Raw genomic sequence first — 19,266 nt, 5'->3', positions numbered from 1 at the left:
AGTATAAAATGTCAAAATTTATTCACCACAAGCAAGACAGATACACACTTAACTTGCTTGTGGTGAATAAATTTAAGCTGTGAACTTTTTTACACTGGTGCCTGTCCACGACACACATCATGAGCTCCCTGAATGTGCAAGCAGATTCTCAGTAGAAACTCCTTAGATCCAGGGGAATAGGAGTTTACCAGTGAGGTTCACTAATAGTGGAGCGTTGGGGACTTTACTTTCTGGATGTGATGGCGACCAGGATGAAAGTCAGTGTTCAGATTCTTCATCTGTCACAAGGACCAGAATTCACAGAGGCTAGATGCCCTTCTTGTGCAGTTGCCAAGAGCTAATATTTCAGCCTTGGCCTATGGTTAGTCAAGTTTTCAGGATTCCAGACAGATTATTCTAGCGGCTCTTGACTGGCCGAGAATGCAGTGGTTCATGGTCCTGCATCGGCTTCTGGACAGCCAACCTCTTTATCTTTCTCAGGGCTGGGGGCTTCTTTGTCAAGGCCCAGTGTTGATGGTGGATCCGTCCCCCTTTGGTCTTATAGCCTGGCCATTGATAGGGCATTATTAAAATGCAATGGTTATTCTGATTCAGCCATAGCCATCCTGTTCCAGCCTAAGAAGCAGTATCCTCCTTCACCTTACATTAGGGTCTGGAGAGCGGTTGAAAGTTAGTACGGGCACATGGGAATTTCTCCCCTCATGCAAACCTATGTTCTTTTGCTCTGAGAACTGACAAGCAAGGAAACAAGCCACTTATTATAAAAATAAGGTGTCTATTTACATACAAATAGAACAAATGTGAAAAATAGTAACTTCAAATTACATATAATTAAAGGCAAATGCAAGATAACTCAGGAAAATGAAAGACAAACGTTCTTATCAGAGAATAGGTCCGAGTAAAAGCATATCAAACCCTGGGTCAGGCCTGGAATACGGCCTTCCTATCATCCCTTTAGCAAAAACAGAGCTGGTATAAAACCTGCATGTAGATGAGGGCAGCAGATAAAACAGCTTTGTGCAGAAGTCCCCCAGTAGGTCTCAGCAGTGCTGGCAGAATGGATGGCTGGCAATAACCAGAGTGGTATCGCCCCAGGTCACATGAAAAAAAAACAGCTTTCTGTCCTTGATTTCCAGCAGCTCTTTATGATGTTCTGGTAGAGGCAGAATTCCTTGAAACTGGCAAGCTCCTCCCCATGTTGTGGATCTTCTGACCCAGGGAATTATTGCAAAGTCATGTAGCATCAGCAATTTGCAGTTTCAAGCCTCAGGCCCCACACGATTCAGTGATGTGGCCTTGGTACAGGCCCAGGCTTCGAAGTAGCTTGGTCACCGTGACTTAGGCTGTATGTCATAGTCCAAGAATGCTTGTCAGGTAATAGCATTGGATAATCATTTCTTCAGCAATCGCTTTCTGCTTAAGCAGGACCTTGATAGGAATCAGCACAGGTCACACTGTATTTAGGCAAGTCTTGCAGATTCTGGTGCTAAGGTTGTCCCCAAGCTCTCATTATAGTTTATGTAGGCAGAGGGTTTGTCCCTACATATCCCTGAAGGTGTAGGTGGCAGCACTAGCTTGCTTCTGGGGCCGTTTATGGTGGAATTCCTTGGCAGTTCATTTGGGCATTTGCAGTTTCTGAGGGGTGTGAAACAGCTTTGGCCTCCGGTTCAGCCTATTTGTCTAGAATGGACTCTCAACCTTGTTCTGTGGGTACTCCGTTTTGAGCCCTTTAAAGAGGGCTTCTGTGAAAGACCTGGCTTTAAAAATGGTATTTGTGGTGGCTATTACTTAAGCATGCTGTGTTTCAGAGCTCCAAGCCCTTTCCTGATTAGATCTGTTTCTCTAGTTTACGGAGGTGGGCATCTCACTAAGGGCAGTTCCACATTTTTTCCAAAGGTGGTCCCATTTCACCTTAACCAGTTGGTGGACCGTCCCTTGTTACACAGAGATGGAGACTCGACCGCTTCATCCACCAGAGCCGCGGCTGAAGAGCGACGGGAGGCGACGGAGCGGAGGTGGCCTGTCTTCCCGATTTCGGTTGCCCACCCGGGACCGCGGAATGAACAATGGCTGGCTACCGGGGCAGGGTCGGTCTGCTCCTCCGCCTTCATCCCCAGCTCGCCCGCCCAGTCAGAGCGCCGATCAGCCAGGTAAAGGGCGTGGGGAGACCCCATGAGCATACTGTGCACCAGACACTGCCATTTAACAAAAACAGTGTTAGACTTACAGATGGTCAAACAATAAAGAACGACAGCGTTGATGCAGCATGCATAGGCTCATTTGCTGTGCTTTGAGGGAACACCAATGACGACTGCACGGGACAGTGGAAACTAATCAAATAGCTTCCTTACTTATAATGGACTAGCTAGGCTCACTTCCACTCTAATCTACTATACCTCCTACAAAACTTGCACGCTTACAGGTTTACTGCTGTGCTTTGAGTGAACGCCAATGACAGCTGCACTGGAAACAGAGATTAACCATATGGCTTCCTTATTATTATTATTAGCATTTGTATAGCACTACCAGATGCACGCAGCGCTGAATTCCTTGCTTACAACGGACTAGTTAGGTTCCCTTCCACTCCAGTCTATTAAACCCCTTCAAGATTCGTCAGGTAAGAGGAAAATAGAGAACCGCAGCACTGGGTTAAGACCAGTGATCGCTGCATACTGTAAGCAGCGCCGGCCGTCAAAACAAAGAGGTGCACGTTCTGTCACTAAACTCTATTATCCTAAGAACAATAGATCCTGCTAAGACACACCCCTATGACATAACGTTACAGGCGCACGACGGAGACCTCGCAACTTGTAAGAAGGACAAGATTGTTACTTAAATACAAGGTTCCGGGAGAATAATCTTTAACATTGAATACAGCAACAATCTTCTTCTAAAAATTTTACTGATATGATACTATAATGAACACCACCAAACTGCTCCTTGCAATCTACTCCTTATCCCTGATCCACCTAACAATGACCATCCCACTCACAGAAATCAACAATATACCCGTACTAATCAATAACCGAACACGGATCAGACACACCACATCATACCAAACCGACATAAACCAAAATAAAGGAAAAGAACCAACAAGTGTACAACCTCAACAAAATGAAAAGATAATAAAAAATCCACACAAACCAAGAAACGACAACTAACAAAAGCCCACATAACACTGAACGTAGAAGACCCATACCAAAAAATTCAAATAGGCTACGTCAATGCCAGATCCGTAGTAAACAAAACAATAATAATAATAACTTGATCTACTCTTCATCACTGAAACTTGGATCCATGATCAGAAGGACCCTATCATCTTAAACCTATGTCCTCCAGGATACAAAATCACTCACTGGAGCAGAAAAGAAAAAAGAGGAGGGGGCATAGCATTCATCTACCGATCTCACCTCACGATTGAAACCACTGCGGAATCTATAACAACCCACCTTGAAATAGCCTCAATCAGAATCCACCATAAAACCCTGCTCGACCACCTAAATTGCGTCCTATTCTACAGACCACCATGTAACTGGAACGAAAGCCAGGCGGACTTCTTTTCAAATATATGTGTATCTAACTCAAATACACTAGTATTAGGAGACATTAACCTTCACCTTGAAGACCCAAACTCTACCAACGCACGAGATTGAAAAGACTTCCTTCATCTATGTAACCTTACATGGCCACACATGCAAACAACCCACGCAAAGGGTCACACACTCAACCTCATCTCATACAAACTGTCCACTGATCAGAACCTAACCGTAACACAAACTAGATGGACAGAAACACCATGGACTGACCATTACAAGCTAAACCTATTCCTAAAATGGTGAAAAAGGGGTTCTCTCTCTACACACGAGAACACACAACTTATACCACAAGAGGCCAAATAGACCCGGTTACGTTCTGCAACAGATATACAACAACGATTGGACAGCACAAACAGAATCCATATATTACCTCTCAGAATGGGTCAAAAGATGCAGACATATACTAGACGAAATAGCACCTTTATAAATAAGAACTTCACGTAGACATAACTCGACACCATGGTTCAACGAAAAACTGAAAAAACTAAAAACACAATCTAGGAAACTGGAACGCGCATGGAAAAAAACAAAAGACGAACACACACTCAACGAATGGAAACAACTACAAAGGAAATACAAATACGCAATAAGACCAAAAGGTTGTACTACAAAACTAAAATTGGGCCGGGCTACAAAAACACTTAGAAACTATACCATTTCATGAACAAACTACTAGACACAACGCCGGTCACCACAACCAACACTGACATTCCATCTGCAGGCAACCTTGCTAAATATTTCAATGAAAAAATCATAAACCTACGCAAAACCCTACCTCAGAACAACATGGACATAGAAAACTTCATTAATGGTCTAGACCCCCAACCCCTGGTGAATACCCTGCTGACCGAATATGGTCCAATTTTGCTCTCCTCATCACCGACACAGTTACCCAGGCGATAAAACAATACTCCAACAGCCATTGTCAACTGGACACCTGCCCCAGCTACCTAATACGATCTGCCCCCCACCGCTTCATAATAGATCTTACATCCCACTTAAACTTCATGCTTCAACAAGGTATCTACCCTAAAGAAAAAGGCAACATCCTGCTCACCCCACTACCAAAAGGCACCAAGAAAAAAACGAACGACATTACCAACTACCACCCAGTAGCATCTATCCCATTAGTAGTCAAACTAATGGAAGGACTGGTGACCAAACAATTCAATGACTACATACACAAATTCACTATACTACATGAGTCACAATCAGGATTTTGACCCCTACACAGCACCGAAACAGTACTACTCACTCTCCTAAACAAATTCAAGCAGGAAATAGCAAATAGGCAAGAGCATTCTCCTCCTCCAATTTGACACGTCAAGTGCATTCGACATGGTTAACCATAACATATTGCTAAGACTCCTAGAATACTTTGGAATCAGTGGTGGCACTCTCAATTGGATTAAGGGTTTCCTAACCACAAGAACATATCAAGTGAAATCAAAAACAAACATCACCTTGGAAACCAGGCTGCGGAGTACCGCAAGGATCACCACTATCACCGATCCTTTTCAACCTCATGACTTATCCACCCAAGGCCTTAACCCATTTATCTACGCCGATGACGTCACACTATACATCCCCTTCAAACATGATCTGGCGGAAATCACCAATGAAATCAAGCTAAGCTTAAACATCATGAACTCATGGGCAAATGCATTCCAACTAAAACTCAATACTGAAAAAAACACACTGTCTCATCATCTCATCCCAATACAATACATACAAACCCACAAACATTAACACCCCAGGATACACCTTCCCTATCTGTCTGAAAATTCTTGGAGTAACAATCGACCGTAACCTATCACTAGAGACCCAAGTGAATTTCACCATTAAAAAAATGTTTTTCTCAATGTGGAAACTCAAACGCGTGAAACCATTCTTCCCGAGGGAAATATTTTGTAACATGGTACAGTCAATGGTACTAAACCACACAGATTACTGTAATGGAATCTATGCGGGATGCAAGGATCAAATCATAAAGAAACTTCAGACCGCCCAAAACATAGCAGCCAGGCTTGTATTTGGGAAAAACACGTTTTGACAGCGCCAAACCACTCCGAGAAAAACTGCGTTGGCTACCAATCAAAGAACGTATCACTTTCAAAATCTGCACAACTCCATAAAATTATCTGCGGTGAGGCACTGGGATACATGACAGACCTTATCGACCTGCCAACCAGAAACACCACAAAATCTGCACGATCATACCTAAAGCACTACCCACACAGCAAAGGACTCAAATACAAATCCACCTATGCATCCAGCTTTTCCTACCCAAACGCACAACTATGGAACGCATTACCAAAAGCAGTAAAAACTACGCTCGACCACCTACATTTTCGGAAAGCACTAAAGACAGACCTGTTCAGAAGAGCAAACCCCACCGACCCAACATAAAAATACCTGGACACTTGCAACACAATGTAATCAAAGACCGTAACGGACATTACCTGACTCTTCTTCCCCCCCTTCCCTCCCTAAGTTCCCCCTAATTGTACCTACCATACATGTACCTCATTCTACCACAATATCACTTTGTATTCATTCATACTATGTATTTGTTCAGGCCGGAATCAGCTAACGCTATTAACGGTTATATGTAAGCCACATTGAGTCTGCAAAAAGGTGGGAAAATGTGGAATACAAATGTAACAAAAAATAATAATAAAGAGATGACTTTGGGCTTAGTATCCTCCTTTGAAGCTCTTGTATGTTAGACACGTCCTCATCGGATATTTGGAGGTCACTTATGAGTTGAAATCAAATAGTCTGTTTATATTGTTAGGAAAGCACTTACAAGTGTAAGCCAAAATAAAAGATACCCCCCCCCCCCAAAAGATATTACTTCCTACTATAAACCCAGAAATGATTTCCTGTGCTCTTGCATTTGTTTAGTTACATCTGGGTATATCCAAACTTTCTTACCACAGAAGAATGAGTTCTGAAAATATACTTTCATAACTTTCATATCTTGTTCAAACACAACTGATGCAATCAGTCACTCTCTTTGAATCTTCAGTTAAAAAAAAAAGTCTCTAATAACTCTGACACATTCAGTCTCCAAATTTGCCTCCTGAGTCAAGACTCCCCATTGATCCGCCCACAACTTTGGTAGAAATATAATATATTTATTTAATGGAGATATAATTTCAGGGGAAAATTTTTGGACTTATCAAGTATTTTCTGAAGGTATCAGGGGAAATCCAGTGGGCCGTGGGAAAGTTCAAGAGGTACAAATTCAACCTCCTGTTATAGTTTTCAATCTGTGTAGTATGTTTTTGTCTTTAATCATATTCAAAGATACATCCTGCAATGATTTAACCTCATTCTTATTAGTGGAAATCTGATCAGAAAACTATTTTCTTAATGCCATCCAGATTTTTCAATAAATCATCAATTTTGTTCACTAGAGCAGACACTTCCTTTGAGGATTTCTCAACTGAAACATCCAATTTCTGGAGAACTTTCTGTATGTTCTGCAGTGACAGCACCACGAGAGTCTCAGGCATGTCTAGCACAGCTGTCTGATCTCTGCTGTTACTTTCCTTTCCACTGAATCCTGCAGCTAAACTGCCCCTTGCTAGGGATTCATGTCAAGCAACTTCTGCTGAGGGTTTTTCCAACATCATTGTGGAGTCAGCAGGGCATGGTGGAGGAATGAGCACCGGAGGAAAAAGAGTAACATCTGTCCCAAAAGCCAAGGGCTCTCCTTCACCCTGAGCTTCAGCCAGGTAGACCATTCCAGTTTGTGCAGTGGGGGTCCTGGCCGCATACAGCAAAATCATCTGCTGCACTGGACAGGAGGTTTGGGTGGCTGGGGTAACTACCTTCACCACCCCTTTCCTTTTAGTGTGTGGTATAGCGTTGAGGAAACAAGCAAGAACAGCAGGTAAGAAATTCTGAGAATCGTGACAAAGCTTCACATTGCCATCTTTGCCGTCAGGTGTGCATTCTTGTCTACTTATATTCAAAATAGTTGAAGAGTTCAGCTATTCCTGCTACTTGCCTTTCTCCTCGGAGTTCGCCTCTCTCTCTCTCTCCACAAGTTTGAGGAGTCTGAGTAGACTTTGGTCCTTGTGCGGTATTTGCAAGTGTATGTTTGTATTTTTCAAGATTGTTGTATTGAATTGTTTGCCTTTTTTCTCCACTGCTTGCATACGTAAATACTGAAGGGCTGCGGGACCTAGTGGGGCTTATATGTCAGTTTATAGCTTATAGTGGGGCTTATAGCTCAGTTCAATGTTTTCTATCTCCTTCTGGTCGATGGGCATAACTACTCACAAGTTCTACAATAGTGTGAAGGACTAATTAGAAAATTATCAGGTAAGGTATAATTTCTCCATGTAGCTTATAGAAATCTATATTTTGTTTGCATATGAATGTTTATATTCTTTTATGATTTAGGCAATGTAGCAGATATCCTGTGGCAGTATCTTTCAGTTTTCGTTAGTAGCTGCCTAATATATTTACACTTGACATACAACTAATATTAAAAATGCTTCTTCTACAACTTTGAAGCCATGTAATATTGTTTTCAAGTTTTATAAAGCTATTCATACAGCTAAAGTGTTAAGTAGACTTCAATCATATTTGCCATCTAAATTGAAGTAGATTTGTAACTTTATGGCTTATGTTATGTTGTAAGACCTGTATTAACAGCTTAACTTGGCTATACTTAAGATTAGTTGTCTATTCATTAGAATGTGGGTTTCATGGCTCTCTCCTTGAATGAACCCATTTCTGCTTTGTACAGCATATGATTAATGCCTACCTTTGGTTGCCCTGAGACAGCAGTCTCTCATCGTTGCTTACATAATATACCTAATAGTATGTTATATAGTTCATACTTAAACAGGTACTGAAAGGAACAGACATGGAATGGGTGGGATAAAAGAACTAGACAACATTCAATTTGTGCTATGCCACATAAATTTCAGATTTTTATGGGATTATTAGGTTTGTGTAGTATATTAAAGAATAATGTTTTGGACTTACCATTTTCTTAGATTTAACTTACTGAGGCTTTATTTTTCTCAAAAGGTGAATCCATTCCTATACGGTTATTCTTAGCGGGATATGATCCAACTCCTACAATGAGAGATGTGAACAAAAAATTTTCAGTGAGATACTTTTTGAACTTGGTTCTTGTAGATGAAGAAGACAGGCGGTACTTCAAACAACAGGTACAAAGCTGTCATTGCAAAACAATTGTCTAGAGCTTTAGGCACTAAGGGTGCACTCGCATTTTTAGCGCAAGTTTAAAGACACCCATAGGAATATATAGGTGTCTCTAGCATTTAGCATGCACTAATTTTAGGCACATGTCTTAGTAAACAGGGCCCTAAATGTCTTGTACATTTCTCATTCTGCTGTCTCAAAAATACAGTTCACAGTGCTTTAAAGTAAGAGTTTGTTTCATTGCTAAACACAACAGACGTTATTTTTAGTAATTGTTTTTTTTCATGTTGAAAGTATAATTAAGAATAGGAAACCGAATACCTTGTGGTACAGAAGCAAGTTTTGCCTATCGAAATAGTTCTTCTAGATATGAGGCATTTTGTTCTAACAAATGAAGGCCAGAATTTTCTTTTCTACATCTAATACGTTTCAGGGGAACAGAAATGGGGAACACCTGAAAAAATGTGCAACAGTCGAGACAGAATATTCATTTTAATAGAGCCTATCTTTCCAAACTATGAAAAGGTTGACTGGTCTTTTCTCTGGATCCCTGGCTATTTTCTTAAAAAGAGAAGGATAACTGACCTCGTACTATGTGTCATGAATTTGTCAACTGAATCCCCAAATACTTAATAGCTTTTGCAGCCCATTTAAAGCGGAAATTCAGTTGTAGCCCCAAAAGCATTTCTTGGGAAAGATTAGTAGTCAGAGCTTGGGTTTTCTCCATAGTAATCTTAAACCCAAGACAGATGCATAAGTTGAGAGAATTTGGATTAAATTACAGAGGTGCAATAAGTGCCATCAGGGTAAGCAGGACATCATTGCCAAAGGCACAGATTTGTCGTTCTTATCCCCATGATACCACCCTTGATGTCTGGGTTTACTCTTGCAGAATGGGCCAGTGGCTCTGTACAGCAGAAAAAAGTACAATGGGCCCCAAGAATGGGTTGAAGGAACTATTTTATTAGAAGACCCCAATTCAACCCACTCTTGGAGCCCATTGTGCCTTTTTTGCTGTTCTTTGTCCACTGCACTTCTGATGTCCTCTCTTCTGCTCCAAAGGCTCCGTAAACAGGGTTAGTAGGGAAGATAAGATCGCCCTTATCAGGTTTCCTGCTCAAGCCTAAACATACTAGAATTGTTTCCATTTCCTGACAAAGGCTTTAGGTTGAGTACAGCGCTTGTACCCATCATCAGAAGTTTTCCCCAGCCCTGTTTTAATCAAAACTGGGGCTGTACATTTAAACAGCTAATTTCTCTCTTCACCGTAGCTGTAGCGACAGCAAGCAAAAGACAGTGCAGGGACGTTCTCCTCTGTGTGCTGCTGCTGGCTCTGCCGGACCCAAAAACAGTAAGTTATAGATGGTCTGGAGCTCTTGTGCCGATTCCCTCCTCCTCTCTGCACCGTGGCTGTAGCAGCAGCAATCAAAAGACAGGTGCAGGGGTGTTCCCCTCTGTGTGCTGCTGCTGGTTCTGCTGGACCCAGAAACAGTAAGTATGTAACTGTTTCTGGGTCCAGCAGATTCAATGGCAGCACGCAGAGGGGAACGTCCCTGTGCCTGTCTTGATAGATGGTTGGGGGGCCGGGACCGAGAGACAGAGTAATGTTGGATGGTGATGGTATGGTGTATGAGAGGGAAGAGATGGGTGATGAGACAGAGAGGTGATGCTGGATGGTGAGAGGAAAGAGATTGATGGGTTGGTGGATGATGGAGAGAGGAGCAATGCTGGATGGTTGGGGAAAGAGAGAGAGAAAGGGGTGGTGCTGGATGGCAGGGGAAGAGAGGGATAGATGTGGAAATGGGGAATAAAAGAAAGAAGGGAGATGATGGACATGAACAGAAGGTAGGAGAAGGGAAGAGAGGGGAAATGTACATAGATGGCAGGGAAAGGAAGAGAAGAGAGAAGGAAGGATTTGCAGCCCATGGATGGTGGGAAAGGGAAAAGTTGAAAACCAGATAGACATGAGAAGGATGCAGAAAAATGGAAGAAAGTGAACGTGAAAGGTGGGTATAGGGCAGGGAGTAAAGAAGAAAGGAGAGAGAAGATATAGTGAATGGACAGGAGGTCTTGGAAACAGAGTTCAGAGCACAGAGACAGGGAAGCAGAACCAGAGACAGGGGAACAAGATGATTAGAAAAATAAAATCACCAGACCACAAAGGTAAGAAAATTTATTTTATTTTCAGTTTAGTAATTGAAACGTGTCAGTTCTGAGAATTTACTTCTTGCTGTCTATATTTTCTACTGGACAGGAGGAAATGTGAGTGGGGATTTCTTACACGATTAAATCACACAATCAACAATTTTAATTGTTGAACAGCCCTAATAACACACTTTAGAAACTCCCAGTGCACTCATTCTAATGCCTTCTCAGTATCTGTGGCCAATATGAATGCTGAGGTGCCCCCAAAGATGACTACTTCGATTTAAGTTAAGAGCTTTCTCATGTTGCCTGTCTTCCTGCTGTTGGCTGTGGCACAAAGCCTGCTTGGTCTGGTTGGATCAGTTGGGGAAGGCCTTCAGCTAATTGGCTAGCCAACACTTTTGCTAGAATTTACATCAGTATTCAGTATAGAAATTGGTCTATAGAAGAGTCATTCCGTTGCATCCTTAGTTTATTGTGGAATGGTGGTCATCCACACCTCCAGCATAGAGAGAGGAAATGTCTCACCCTGCAGCACTGAATTCAGTACCTTTTGCTTGGAAAGTGTGCGAGTGGAGAGATTTTGAAAATATTGAACTGTGAGCCCTTTATGTAGAAACTGGTTTTGCTGCTTGCCAAATGTGGACTTTATCTGTGAATCGAAGGAAATCTACAATGTATCTTTGCATATTTGGCTGGGGGCTTGCCCATCACTTGATGAGCTTTCCTGATCTGAGAACACCTGTGGTTTCTCGCATGGTGTCATGGTGGTAAGACTATTGAGTCAATTCCTGCAGCACATCTTCAGATCCCTCAGTAATGCCCCTAATTCGCAAATATTTCTGCCTGACCCTGTGCTTAATATTATCAATTTTTATAGAGCATATCTTCATGTGCTGCATGTAGGATTTCCAATTTTTTTTTTGTGCTTCCCCCATTTTTATTTATGCATCTTCAAAGTCTTGCCCTGAACTTCTGAAGCTCACAATGTGTATGCCATTGATTTTGAGCTAAGCTGAGAGGCAAGCTCTTGAAAGCTTTTCTTTAGGTCTGCCCACTGTCAGAATTGTCCTCGCATAGTGTGGTTTTGCTGTTGGAATTGGCATCTGCCAGCACCATATTGGCTAATAGCACTGTACAACTTGTGACTGGACTTATGTACAAAACAGGATAGATCCTTTAGTTCAACAGATTTATATTCACTTGTCATTTGTAGCTTGTCTTTTGTCTCCAACTGCAAATCTGAGTCAAATTTTGATGGATGGCAGCAGATAGAATTGCTTTTGTTAACTGGGGGAGATGAAGCTAATTCCTCAGGCAGTCATAGGAAGTGCCAATCAAAGCTTGGGGGGGGGGGGGGGGGGGGGGGGTCCAAATGGTTCAAATTGTACATTCAGCACCTACTACTACTATTTAGCATTTCTATAGCACTACAAGGCGTACACAGCACTGCACAGTCCCTGCAAAGACAGTCCCTGCTCAAAGAGCTTACAAACTAATAGACAAAAAATAAAGTAATCAAATCAATTAATGTGTACAGGAAGGAGGAGAGGAGGGTAGGTGGAGGCGAGTGGTTACAAGTCAAAAGCAATGTTAAAGAGGTGGGCTTTCAGTCTAGATTTAAAGGTGGCCAAGGATGGGGCAAGACATAGGGGCTCAGGATGTTTATTCCAGGCGTAGGGTGCAGCGAGACAGGGTGGCAGAAGATGCTGCTGCCTGACACAGCTTTTCTCCTTTTCTTCTGTTTGGGATCAGCAGTTGGCTTGCGTCAGGTTGTCTGTTGTGCCAGCAAAACCTAAGCACCAAGTGGGTTTGTCGAGCCCAGGTGTAGGTCAGTAAAACTCTCTTGCATCTTAACTGGCTGTTTTTTTAAAGATAGACTATGAAAAATATACAAAGGTTGTGAAGACTTCGGAAGGCATTGTGTATGTAACCTGATCATACAGACAGTAATTTTTGTAAAATATTCTAAATCAAAAGCATAGTCCAAAGGCAAATTATGTACCCATTATAGTTGCCTATTATGAAGTTGAACCTGTCCTTTATGTACTATTTTGGAAAGGACATGCTCATTAAATTCACCATTTGAGTTAAGCTTGTTAATATCAATGTGACACTTACATTTCATCGTTTACTCCAGTGCTTCTCAACCAGTCCTCGGGGCACACCCAGACAGTCCCTCCTTGGAATGCAAATTTATCTATGCATATTCATTTTGTATATCCTGAAAACCAACTGGCGCAGTTTTTGGGGGCTGGGTATGTCCAGAGGACAGGGTTGGGAACCAGTGATTTGTTCTAATGCTGTAAATTTTAAGATTTTGAACTGAGAAGACTCTAGCACGGTGATGGCGAACCTATGGCACGCGTGCCAGAGAGGGCACGCAGAGCTCTCTCCATTGACACGTGCGCCATCGCTGGTCCGCCCGCCCTCCCAGCACCAGGAACCCCCCTCTTTCCTTTGAAATTTAAAAAGTGTACCGTCCTACTCCTCAGGGTTAAGGCAGCATGCGTCGGCAGCGGCAGCAAAACGCGTATTCGTGCGGTGCGCCTTCGGCCTTCCTTTCTGTCTCTCGAGTTTGAGAGACAGAAGGGAAGACCAAAGACGCGTCAAGCGAAGAACACGTGCTTCGCTGCCGACGCACGCTGCCTTAACCCCGAGGAGTAGGACGGTACGCTTTTTAATTTTCAAAGGAGGAGGGGGGTTCTTAGTGCTGGGAGGGAGGACGGGCGGGCGGCCTGATGCTTCTTTGGTTGGAGGGAGGCCTGGTACTGGGAGGGAGGGAGGCAGGCCTGGTTCTGGGTGGGTGGGAGGCTTTGTGCTGGGTGGGAGGGAGGCCTGGTGCTGGGTGGGAGGGAGCCCTGATGTTGGGTGCTGGGAAGGCCTGATGCTGGGTGCTGGGAGGGAGGGAGGCCTGATGTTGGGTGCTGGGAGGGAGGGCAGGGGGAGGGGAGGGTGGCTGGAGAGGAGCGGAGGGATGCTGGACATGGATGGAGGGCAAGAAATGAAGAAGAAAGGAGGATAGTAAAGAAATAAATGGAAAGGAAGCCCTGGAAATGGAGTTAAGAGGACAGATAGCAGCAGAATTGGATACTGGGCCAGCATGATCAGAAAAACAGTCACCAGACAACAAAGGTAGAAAAAATAATTTTATTTTCATTTTAGTGTTTGGAATATGTCCAATTTGAGAATTTACATCTGCTGTCTTATTTTGCACTGGGTATACTGGAGCTGTAACAGCTTACAGAAATTATTTATAATGAAAGAAAATCATGTTATTTTTTTCTCCTATACTAGTATAATATTTTCAGTGATGTCTGTTTATATGCGCCATGGCTGGTGTAAGGGGGTGTGGCTATCATAGGGGTGGAGTCATGTGGTGACCCCGCCCATAATGAGTACCAGCACTTTGCGATAAATAATTCGATTTTGGGTTGCTGTTTGGGCACTCGGTCTCTGAACGGTTCGCCATCACTGCTTTAGAACAAGCCCAAGTTGAACTGTATACTCTTGAGGGTATACAGTAAAATTAGTTACAAAATGTTGCTGTTTTTTGTCAACTTGTAGTAATTATATGGTTCTCTCTTAACCAAAAGTGTGAACAGTTGGTCAACCATTCAAGCAGTATCGGATAGAGAGGTCAGAGCACAGCGGTTTAAAATAAATGAATTTTCCTTTGTCCAGGCAGGGGCCGTTATAATGCGATCTGAGTTTCAAGGTAGCTATGTGGCAGAGAATCTCATGTGGACACTGCAAGGGATCGCAAAACAGGATCAGATCCAGAAAAGGGGGCTGTACCTAAGGGCCAGGAAAAGCAGAGCAGGAAAATGATATAAGCTTGTAAGAAATGGAAAAATAAAAATTGAGGAGCTGATGCAGAAAGCAGCACATTAGAGCCACTGATTGCATGGCTTTAATGTGATTGGCTCACATACTAACAGGAAGGAAGACTTGAAAAAAACTACCTTGCTGTTGTGCGAGGAGGTCAGATCCTACCACCACCTGAAATGACCTTGATCCTAGACCACCCACCTGCCTCATCACCCCCAACAAACTGCCCTAGTATCTAGTAGATCCCCCACACATCTGATCCTCCTAATTAATAAACTCTGACGTCTAGTGGCCTCCCCTTGGCATACCTTCAAAGAGGGAGGAGCAATGCCCACTTGCTCCCGCATCCATGCTGCAAACCCAAACACTAAATAAGGAAAAAGATTTTCTTATTTGGCAGACTGACCCTTCACGGTGCATCCCAGGATGCACCATGCAGAGTCAAGTGTCACCATTTTCCAAGATGGCAGCACAGAGGCAGGAGTGAGTGAGCATAGTTCCTGCCTCTTTGAAGGTATGCCAAAAGGGGAGAGGGGCAGGGAGCCTGAGAAGTCTCAGGGGTTTGGAGATGCCACTAGACACCAGCGTGCTTTTTTGGGCAGGGAGAGGATCAGATGGATAGGGTGGAGGTCCACTAGATGTCAGGGCAGCTTGTTAGGAGGGGGGGGGGGGGTTGGCAGTCAGAAGATCAGGATCATCGGATCATCTTGGGTGGCGGTAGGGGGGTCATAGCTATTTCTGGAAAGGAGTAGGGGTGGTGTGGGGTCTACTAAACACTAAAACAGTTGGGGGGATGCATGGTAATGAGCCTGTTAGCTTTTCTGCCCCAATGCAACATAACAAAAGGGAAAGCTAACCCTTTTTTTCACACTTCCTCAGACTTGGTAGTAAGGTGTTGTGCTCAACACCTTAAAATATGTGTACTTCTTTGCATTAGCTCATTAGCAGTAGTTTTAATATATTGTACGCTGATGTCCGCTATGTGCATTAACTGTCACAGTGGACCTCTTCCTGCATTTTGCGGCCAGAAATGCGCACTCCCATCTCCTGGTAACTGCTCACTCCCGCTCAGCCTCTGAGAGACAAGTTAAATCTGAAAATGAAAGGGTCTCACATTCAGAGGAGGTTAAGCATGGAAGGGGCTATTCTGAGGGAGAGGGGTACCTTGGAGTCTGCTGGGTCAAGGGAAAGTGAGGAACAAAGCAGGCAAAGAGAAAGTAGGGGATGGAGCAGGCAGAGATCTATGAAGCTCCCTGCCCTGAAATATAAAAAGTCACACTATGCTTATGGAAGAAGGTAAGAATTAAGTGCAGGCAGACTGAGTAGGAAAAGATGGAGAGAAGGGGGATGTGAGAATGAGAAGAAGTGTGTAGTGTAGATGAGCTGAGGGAGAGAAATCAGTGAGGATAGGTTGGGGAGGGAGGGGGTATGGGGTGGACTGTCCACAGTTGGAAGAAAGGAGGTACAGGCACAACCTGAGTATTTTCCTAGTGCTTGATTTGGCAGTTCAAGTCCTACCAAAAAAGTAAAAAAAAAAAAAATTATGGGTGTGGGTGACCAGCCTGAATTCAGAAGTCAAGAGAAGAGCAGATAGTGTGAACTTGGGAAAGTTTATGCTTAGTTCATGAGTTCAGCACACCCCAATAACTTTGAAAAATTGGTTCTTATGTAATGGCAACTTTTGCACTACAAGTGTATAGTGATAAAGTGAATTATTTGGGAAGCCAACCTATTTTGGTTACAGGTATAGAGACTGAATGAAAATGCTAATGTTGATATTTGGGACCTCTTCCATTAGGAGATTATCTTGTGGCGAAAAGCTCCAGAGAAACTGAGGAAAAGAACAAACTTCCATCAGCGTTTTGAATCTCCAGAGCCACAGGCATCTGCTGAGCAGCCTGAAATGTAAAGAAAGCCAACACTTAGAAATGGTCAGCAGGCTAAAATGGGCAGCAGCTGGTAGAGAGAAAAGGCCAAAACTCCCGTTTATAATTGTCTTCCGTCATCTCACATTGCTGCTTTTACTTTATCATACTACTAAACATTCTTCAAGTGTATATGTATGTATATAAAATTATGTGTAAATGCAAAGAGCTTTCTCAAACACTGGAAATGTCATCAAGCTACCATTTTATATTGCAGATTTTACTTTCCTGCTCTTGAGCACATATGCATCGAGTTCATGTTTCCATGCACATGTGCTGGTATGTTTCTGACATAACTCCTCTCTCAAAATTAAGATTGCATTGTCTTGTTTTGTTTGTGTTACATGTAAAACTGCATTTTTTTCTGAAGGAGACACGTGTAAATATTAATAAATTCAAAGGTTCTGACTTCCTTCATATATATGTAAAATTCATGTCTCAGATGAGTAGACCATATTACATACATTAGAAAGAAGTTGGAGGTTTTTGTGTGCAATGCCTATTGGGTCAATTTAAACACACCTCCCTTGGATTCCTTACACATAAAAAGCTTTTAATGTTGAAATTTCATTTATTCCCAAAAAGTCATCTCCAATGATGGAGCTGTACTTTTCTCTTTTGTTCCCCTCCCGGATAGTCTTATTGTGCTTCAGAACTCCCTTTGGGTATAAGCTCTGTGTCGGAAGGGATCCTTATCAGGTTTTCCAAAAATCTGGCAGTGTAAACTAATAAAGGCTAATAGCACTTTATATTTTGATTTGATTTTTAACATGTATTTGTAGCAAAACTTATTTAAAGCATAGCAATATTTTCCTTGGTTTATGTTCCTATAATTATATATGATCTTGTTCCTAGAAAAGATTTAAGTGAAGGTATAATTGGGTGTATTTACAGAATGCTTTGACTTGTTGACTGCTGAGGAAACACAATGTGCAGTATAGCTGAACATAATTGTATAATTTAAGAAACATTTTATGGCTGTAAATGTTTAAAAAAAATGTGTGTGTTCCTGAATCTTAAAGACAATTTCCTGATTAAGAAAAAGAAAAGTACACTAATGCTCTGTTCCTGCAGGGTGCTTAAGTAATGCAGAAATCTTAAGTGAGCTAGTCCGATTAACTAAATGCAGGATTTCTGTACCTTGCTGGATATGGCAGAAAAGGAGCACATTAATAACACTGCAGATTTTTAAATGCTTAAATTTTAGTGACTGGCACAGAATATAAATTTTTCACTATCTCATTAATTTCCTGAAACCAACCAGGCTACAATGATCACTTCTTAGTTGTTCTGACCCTGTTAAATGATCCAAAAGGTGTTCACAGAAGTAAACACTCTAACAAAGTCAACATGTTTCCTTTAAGTTCTACAGGTAAGTCCAAATCAATATTAGGCTTTCATCTATATGTTAACATGCTAGTCTCTTGGAGTCTGGTGCTCAAGTATTCCAGATATGCAACAAGGATGCCTGCTGTGGGAAAGCCAATTTGCACTTTTACCTTAAGTACCAGGAAATTTCTCTTAGTGCAAGTTTTGTCAATTACCTTACTTTTCAGTAAGCAAGATTGTTTGGTTTTGCTACTATGGCATTTTGATAATGACATTCACAGAGCTGTACTGTCAAATTCTATGTAATATTTGCTGGAATATGTATTTTAATGTGTTAATAAAAATAAATTTGAATTTGCATTCTTATGTAAGTGCCTGTTCAGAAGTTTGGAAAAAAATATGCCAAATATTTTCATGGTCACTTGCATGTAATGTAGAAATGACTCCAGCCTATTTTGAGAAATTGTATTTAACCAGTCTCAAATTCATGTAACCATTTATTATAGTAAATAAAAGTTTAAGGTGCTGGCTTCTTTAATTAGTATTGTCTTCACAATCCTGCTTAGTTTTTATTTTCACTTAAAGCTCTGTGCTGTTTAGAAGAAATAACCAATGCTTATAAATTAATTTTTTCATGTCAAACATTCTAGTATATACAGTTTGCTGAAAGGAAGCTTTAGGTTGTATTTCTTTGGGCTTGTGCTAGACTAACACAACCTGCTGTGGCACGTCACTAATGTTGTGTTTTATTGGGTTCCATACCACTTTTTCTTCTATGTAAGAGAGGAAGTTTAAATCATGGAACTCAGGCGGGATGGAGCTATTCTGAACCTGGTGCTTACAAATGGTGAGAGTGTTTCTGATATTATGGTGAGTCATTTGGCACCTAGGGATCATCGAATGGTGTGGTTCACTATTAAGACAAGGAGGAGAGGGCTTATTCAAGATTGAAGGTTCTAGACTTCCAAAGAACTTTGTCAAGATGGGGGTAATATCTCAAGGAAGAGTTAGTTGGATGGAAATGGGGGGACAAAACACATTTGCCAGACCTTGTGAGAGGAATGGCAATGAGTGAAAAGTAAAACAAACAATAATAATGGTGAATTAGATCTGGACTTCCCACTCCAGTTCATGAAAACAGCCCTAAAGTATAATTCCATATCATCAAGCTGATCAATCCATAGACTGGTGGGTTGTGTCCATCTACCAGCAGGTGGAGATAGAGAGCAAACTTTTGCCTCCCTATATGT

At 42.1% G+C, this 19,266-nt stretch overlaps 1 protein-coding gene across 1 annotated transcript in view; it reads left to right on the top strand.

Moving 5' to 3' along the window:
* VPS26A (VPS26, retromer complex component A) overlaps positions 1–18,558 on the top strand; it is an 83,597-nt gene extending 65,039 nt beyond the window's left edge. The window contains exons 8-9 of the mRNA XM_030203152.1: positions 8,649–8,791; positions 16,561–18,558. Coding sequence (XP_030059012.1) covers positions 8,649–8,791; positions 16,561–16,671 — 254 coding nt within the window. The 3' untranslated portion in view covers positions 16,672–18,558. The remainder of the gene's footprint in view (positions 1–8,648; positions 8,792–16,560) is intronic.
* Positions 18,559–19,266: the final 708 nt, after the last annotated feature.

The sequence above is a fragment of the Microcaecilia unicolor genome, chromosome 5 (genome assembly GCF_901765095.1).
Source record: "Microcaecilia unicolor chromosome 5, aMicUni1.1, whole genome shotgun sequence".
Classification (NCBI taxonomy): Eukaryota; Metazoa; Chordata; class Amphibia; order Gymnophiona; family Siphonopidae; genus Microcaecilia; species Microcaecilia unicolor.
This window is presented reverse-complemented; position numbering and strand designations above follow the sequence as displayed.